The sequence below is a fragment of the Letharia lupina genome, assembly GCF_014066315.1.
Source record: "Letharia lupina isolate WasteWater1 chromosome Unknown contig_8, whole genome shotgun sequence".
Classification (NCBI taxonomy): Eukaryota; Fungi; Ascomycota; class Lecanoromycetes; order Lecanorales; family Parmeliaceae; genus Letharia; species Letharia lupina.
In genome coordinates this window covers 124650-131709 of record NW_023502977.1, presented here as the reverse complement: position 1 = coordinate 131709, position 7060 = coordinate 124650, and the positions used below count along the sequence as shown (strand labels likewise).

General features: G+C 48.0%; 2 protein-coding genes across 2 annotated transcripts; both read right to left on the bottom strand.

Annotated features, from left to right (window-relative positions):
* Nucleotides 1–530: 530 nt before the first annotated feature.
* Nucleotides 531–3397, bottom strand: HO133_009945 (uncharacterized protein; the record flags this gene model as incomplete). The annotated part of the gene is made up of 5 exons (XM_037300801.1): nucleotides 531–1121; nucleotides 1177–1428; nucleotides 1595–1808; nucleotides 2377–2408; nucleotides 2969–3397. The coding sequence occupies 5 exons, from the start codon at nucleotides 3395–3397 to the stop codon at nucleotides 531–533; spliced, it is 1518 nt and encodes a 505-aa protein (XP_037153618.1).
* Nucleotides 3398–4097: 700 nt separating this feature from the next.
* HO133_009944 (uncharacterized protein) lies at nucleotides 4098–5465 on the bottom strand (the record flags this gene model as incomplete). Its single annotated transcript, XM_037300800.1, has 3 exons — nucleotides 4098–4164; nucleotides 4716–4842; nucleotides 4913–5465. 3 exons carry the CDS (start codon nucleotides 5463–5465, stop codon nucleotides 4098–4100), a joined length of 747 nt encoding a protein of 248 aa, XP_037153617.1.
* Between the last annotated feature and the right edge of the window lie 1595 nt (nucleotides 5466–7060).

Here is a 7060-nt window from a genome sequence, read left to right as displayed (position 1 = left end):
ACTGGTCGACGTAGTTATGTCACCGTCTACAGACCCTCAACTGCATCGACTGCCGGATAATCTCTTTGTCCCTTGACTGCTCAACAAGCATTGACTTTTAGGTTCCCTGTACTGGCGACTGCGGAAATTCGCCCAAGTACTGTGGTTCGACGTACTTTTCGGAAAGTGAAATTGCGCGAGTGCAGAAGGTTGCATGCTCAGATTTCCCATCAAATGGCCTCGAAGATTTGAACGTTGAGGATGGGCTCAGGACGAGACTTATACGTATATCTGCGAATGGGAATCCAAACATATGAGCACCTATCATTGGACGTCGTGTTTGCATGTCCAACTCCAAGTACATACCGTTTGTTGAAAGCCGGGTCAATGTTTCTTCGCATGGCAAAGATGATATCAAGAATTGAAGATCTTAAGCGACGCTAATGGGAAGTTTGAATCATTGAAAATGAAGTGAGATAGGAACGCCACAACAAGGGATTCTGATGATTGATCTTGTAGAACTTGACGTCGATGCGAACTTGTGTAAAAGCTCACAGAATGCTGTCGGGCACTTGAAAGGAAACGAGAATACAAACCTTACCGAACCCTGGCTCATCAGCACTGATCGCACCTCCATAAGACGGCGCGTCATCCGATTTCGTTTCATGGAATTCATCAACATAGATTTGACCAGCGGAGAAGTTGTGCACCCATCCGCTCTTGAGAATGCCTTGCACATATTTGTCGTAGCACACCGGAGTTGTTAGGACAAGAAACCTTTCTTGACCAGGCTTCGCGCTGCCATCCTTGATACATTTTAGCAGATGCCTGTTCTCCATGAAAAGAGGCTCAGCGTTGACGTTCTTGCAGCGATTAACAGAATGAGCATAGAAAACGCGTAGCTGCATGATCTTGCGAATTGAGAAATCGATAAGCTTGGTAAGTTCTGCCAGCCGGCTGGTGAAGATCTTCGCGGCAACGATGACGAGGACGATACCGGATTTGGAGCGAAACGTCGACACGTAATTACTCCGTCCCTCACAGGGTATGCGATATCCAGATTGTTCGCAGATGGATATTTTACAATGGCGTCTCCGGTTGCTAGGAGGAAGGTGCCTGTGTACGAAAGCAGAGCGGTTAAACTCGTCGATACTCGAAATGTCATCGTAGCCTTATTGAAAAAGTATGGGTATGTACGGTAAAACGCATGACATCATAGATGCCCATGAGGACACCCAGAATCTTGCGAAGAGTCTTCGCCTTATCAAGCTCCACCGCTTCCCCGTCTGGCTTCTTCTTCGTCCCCAGGCGGTTCTCCACACGTTGGATGGCCGTTAGGGCCGTGTTAAAATGATCGCAGGTGCGGCGGAGCCGCACGGCAGTTTCGACGGCTTTGTACCGGAGCGAGAGCTGCCTTTCGAATATCCGGCTCATAATAACCATGAGGGTCTGAAAAATATCTCGAGTCAGCGGTGTCCGAATCGCAAGACCGACCAGAGACTCTTCTTCATCGGAGAGTACTTCTACATCAGGGGTACTTCATCAGGAAATACTGACCCCAATGGGCAAAAGTTGTTAAGCTCCGCCGAGATGCCTCATACGTCTTCTTCTTTACCTTGAAGACCAAGTCTTCCCCGAGCGCGATTGACGCTTTTGATGGATCGACATCCGAAGGAGAACTTCTGTCGACGAACCAAAAGGAGTAATGAGATCCTGGGAAGCTCCATGAATAGATGATGAGCTCGGCAAGATTGGTGAGTTCGTTGGCCAAAGCACGGGCTCCATCCACTTTTGGTTTCTTGTGAGGCGCGTTGTGAAGTTCGATGATGCTGTGAGACGGGTTCCAAATTCTCCGCACGATAATGAGACATTCGTCGAACTAATGTCCGATATCGAGGATCCCAAGCAGTGCCGATGTAGAGGCTGAAGGATCGTATGTAAACTGAGATGAAGACGCGAAGGGCGGGGATACAATGTATTTGTGATCTTCAAGGTTGGTTTATATATGTATAAGACCTCATAAAATGATGCTGTTGACGATGAGATATCAACCGTGGCAGACAGTAAGAAATTTGCTCAGACGATCAATAGGGGTCAATTTCTTCGAAGTGGGTGACATCGGCATAGAAAAAACCTGATCTCGTCTTCCAGGCCGAGAGATCCCAATCCGAGCTGAGCTTCCTGCAAGGACCCAAGGGAATTGTAATCGCCACAATCAATCCATGGTCGGAGCCCAGGACATCCTTTGCAGCCGTGGCCACGACAGCGGAACAGCAATTCAGGTCAAGAATTGATGAGCCCGGCTGCAAATGAGCCAGAGCAACAAAGAATCGACGGTCGTATTGAGCTAGGCTAGCTGTGGATTATTGAAATGCTTTCAATGAGGCGTTGATGCACTCATCGTGATGTGAGGGTTGTATTTCTTGTTTCTATAGACAAGAGTCAGCTTTGCAACCATATGTCCTAAACGTATGCATAGTAACTCACCTTGCGTGAGGATGTAATGCTGATATCGTCTTGATCTAGAATTCGAGAAGAAAAGGAAGTCGTCTTACGTAAAGTCTTTGGGGAAGAAAGAAGAAGTGAGATAGACATACAATCGATAAGAGCTTTGGTCAGATACCTTTGATGACACCAAGCTCTTCAGTCACTTTCGTTAGTCGCCATTTTTGACCTATCTCAGGGCGTTCGGATGGATGATAAGTGTATTAATGTATAACACCTTTTTCTCACTTTCATCACGATGAAGACTTTCTCTTCAGCTCGTTTGAAACACCTTGAAATTTAGGGGAAAGAGTAGGTGCGGTCAGGAGTAGCATGAGATGTCTGGATGCGAGAATTGACGCGCTGCAGTGTACTTCCAGCATTGACCACTGAGTCCGTGTGACTCATTCTTTTCGTAATCGGGTGATCATCATGAGACTCCATCGGAGACCCTTGGATGAATCAAGGTGAGCCAACAGCTCTCCTATTCCTGTGGAGGCAATACGCCGTATCTGATGCAGGAATGATCGCTTATTCGGAGACCTTTGGATGAATCAAGGTGAGCCAACAGCTCTCCTATTCCTGAGAAAGCGATGCGCCGTATCTGATGCAGGAATGATCGCTTAGCGATCAGAGTTCCTTTCCTTTTTTGCAACTGCATCAAGAGCACACGAGTGGGTGGTCCGAGTCCGAACACCGCTTCAGTGATGTCTTCGTGGATTTGACCGAAAGTAAGAAAAACATCCTTTTCTAGTACACGGTCAAAACAGCTAAGAGAAGCGAACGAAACTGCGTGGTATAGAGTGTCGAAGAAGCATCCTTGCGGTGCTGCAGTGATAAATACACCACCGCCATTGACTTGAGAAAACGTCGATGGAGCGGTGGGAGAGTTCAGATTGGGCAAAAATCCTAAGGTAGCCACCTGGAGCTCCATGGTGAAATGCAGCTTATCCCGAACGACACCGCTCTGGTTTGTCCGATAAGTCCACGGGTGAGCATCGACTCTATCAAAGGTTAATGCGCCTTCTTAAATGGAAATAGAAAGGGTGAACCTGATGAGAATTTGATGAGGGGTTACATTCTCGTTCGATGCTAACTTCAAAGCTACCTGTTTTCCTGCGTAAAACAAACCCAAAAGGTTGAGACGTTGAGGGAGGAGCCCCTTGGCCAAAAGAAACTTGAAGCCTGACATTGATATGTTCAAAGCTCGAGAAAGGGGGCATTAGGTATGTTTGGTGTGGGTATTAAGGATGATGAATTAGCCATCACACGGATCAGATACTCACTCACCGTGAGATGCCACTAAATAAACCCGGAAGACGGTGTTGCTCAAGCACCATAGTAGACGAAATGGAAAGTCTCTATGGCCGGCGAGGGCCAAGTTGGTATATGTGTATATGTAGGTATACGTTCATTTCATTGACTCGCGCAGTCGAAAGTTAGAAGACCATTGGCGAATGTAGTGAATTGGTATTGATGGGCAGAGATTCGCCGACATCAATTCCTCAACCGTCAGCTCTGTGGACATTCGCGACCACTTCGTATTCTCACGGTCAAGGAGCGTGTGAGACACTTCTTGGCGTAACAATAATCGATTGCAGTGAGACAAATCTTGGTGCAGCCCAAAAATCCACTCACTTGCCTGGCGGCAGTAGGAGACAAGTAGAAGCGACGTCCTTGATGTTCGATAAACGTAGTACACTGACAGGTGCAATGGTATGTCGCCAGGAGTGCAATGGCATCAACGAAGTAGAATCCAGCAATGAAAATGAAGATGATCTTGGAGAGGAGTAGAGTTTGTTTACCGCGCCACTCTCCCGACCGAGGGGTAGGATGTAGAATCACGGCTCAAGATAGCAACAAGCTGTCACGTTGTGGCAGGCCGGGGTTTATGATCGTGTTGATGGAGGGTGAAGAGAGAGAGAGAGAGAGAAAGCCGCGCTGACAGGCAGTGAATGCGGGAATGGAGAAGGAAGTCGAAGCTTTTAAGAGTGAATGACGTAGGGAGTGGATCTGCTCAGCGGATCATCTCATAATCTCGAATTGATCATAGGCGTTCTGGAAATCATGCTGGGACAGAAAATTATTTGTAGAAGAGAGCCTTGACCTTTGAATACTTGTCTATATAATTTCCAGATTTAATGAATGTGTGGCAGTAGACATCAACATGAGCCTCATCCTCACCGTTACTGCTCGTAAGGCCAAGCCCGCGCCCTCACCACTGTCCAAAGTCGTTGGACATTGTTACTCACGTTGCTACTCCATACTCTTGCGATCTCTCACCAACATCAGCCAGAGCCATCATGGCCTCGGCGGTAGGGCCGGGCCACTTTTCACGGATATACGCCGCAACCATATCCTGTCCATTGGTGAAGGCGCCTTTGACATGCAAGTCTCATGTCAGCTGAAGCTTCTTGAGCATCATGTTGCATGAAGACAGGAGACTTACCACTACTCCAAAGATTGCCATCACTGACCCACCTCTTGGTCTCCCAAATCGCCTCCGGAAACTTCTTCTGCAGCTCCGGCAACAACGGCCTCGGACCGGTAACCCTCTTCCCCTTCAAAACTCCGGCACAGCCAGTCGGGTATATCCCCGTGCAAACACTCAGTACATCCGTCCCGTTGTCAAAATGCCCCTCGATGAAGCCGTTCAGCGCATCGGTCGGCTTATACGCGGAAGGGTCAGGTCCAGGAATCAATAGGATATCAAGCGTCTTCTCTCCACCTTTCTTTGCAGGAGCACAAATCTTGTCAGAGATAGAGGCATCGACGCGCAATCCTACATTTGCAGTACATTCTTGGAGTGTATTGGGGCCGGCTTGGTTGATGTAGAGGATTTCCATGGGGACGGCGCCGGCTTTGAGAGGCGCGGGCAGGAAGGAGAGGGTGGAGACGTAGGGTTCAGAGAGCATGCCGAAGAGATCGATAGGGGAAAGGTCGAGGAGTTCGACGGTGTCGATGAGGAGAACACCGATGCGAATTGTGGGTTTGGAAGCCATTGCTGAGCCTGACAGTTGTGGGATGAGTTGGTTTGAAGGTACTCACTCGATGGTGTTTGGGATCTTGAAGGAGATGAAGGTTTTTATAGCATTCCAACTGTCTCGCGTCGGTGTCTGAAAAGCCCGAACTGCGGAACGAACTGCCATGGCAATCAGGCAGCACTTTCTAGACGATAGATTGTAATTGCAGAGGAAGAGATTCTCGACGTTAGCACCTTCCTTTTCGCATACCCATGTCAACAAAGACGGTGTGGGATTGTTTCGATTGATGTTTAGGCAGCACGATTCCACTGGACGAGATGAGAGCTTCCCAAGAATGGATAAGACAGAAGCCACAAGATTGTTGATAGTGAGCATTTTGCAATGCATGCTTCAGATGTCAAAGGAGAAGTTCAAAATTCCAGATTGTGATACTAGGCAACCATATTCGATTGGACGACAGTGGTCCAACGACAAGCCACGAGGATCGAGGGCGCATCCTACGAGCCAAACTCAGGGATACACCTTTCATCTCGTGCATATCTACGTTTGCTTGTAAATTCGCCGGTCTGTTCCTTACGCCAAAACAAGCGGCACGCTGTCAGCGAAACTTGCTCAAACAGCGCCCATGCATCAATCATTCGATAGGCCGTTTCGATTTGCGGTCATGACATAAGTCTAGTAGCTAGATTTAGTGAATATCAATGTCCAGCTACACGAACAGTAAGGAAGAAGGGGAGAAATGCGGAGTGAAAGAGCTTGGAGAATTGAGGGCGAAGTGAAAAGATCAAACATCCCTACTAGCTCCCTATGGATACAACATACTCTAGTGGTGGTGGTGGGGGCACCCGCCCGCGTATTTCTCATCTCGCTTTGCAAATCATCTGTCCTGGAGCAACCACCACAACCGCGTGCGTGTATACTCGTTTAATCCAGAAGTGAGTTCTCTGATAGAGTGAGGACACCAATAGATTAACCGGAATTCGGCTAAGTGGAAGGATTTTCTGGTGTCCTCGCTCTATCAAAGAACTCACTTCTGGATTGTACGAGTACAATTAGAGTATGTTCAACAAAATCTAAACATCGATACAATGTCGTGAAATCATCCTTTCTTCCTACAATCTTAGTCTGGCGTTAGAGGGAAGAACCCATCTTGAATCAATGGATCGCCCATGAGTCAAGAATTGCCCAAGGAGGGACAAGAAAACTACTCTACCTAAAGCTAAGCGAAGCTGTGCCAGCGGCTGAGGTGTGTGGCTGAGGCGGTGCAACTCTGGTAGCAGCCTTGCTTGACTCAAGGACATATATTACTCTACACAATTCCCACTCAAACCTGAGCACGGAGTATCCTTTGTTGTCCGACGCTAAGGTCCATCCGAATCCTTCATCTTCTCGCTCCTCCTCTTCTTTTAACACGCCCTGCGCTTCATTTGACATTAATCAACATCAAAGCTTTTCCTTTCTGAGCACGTGACGCGATAAGGCTTCCGGCCCAGCAGACAACTCCCATCAATGTATCCCTGATCCCAGGCAATAGACAGAAAGATGCAGGAAGAACCCGGAGATCAGGGCACAGACTCCTGGCTAAGCGGCGGCTATTGGAGAACAAAGCTGCC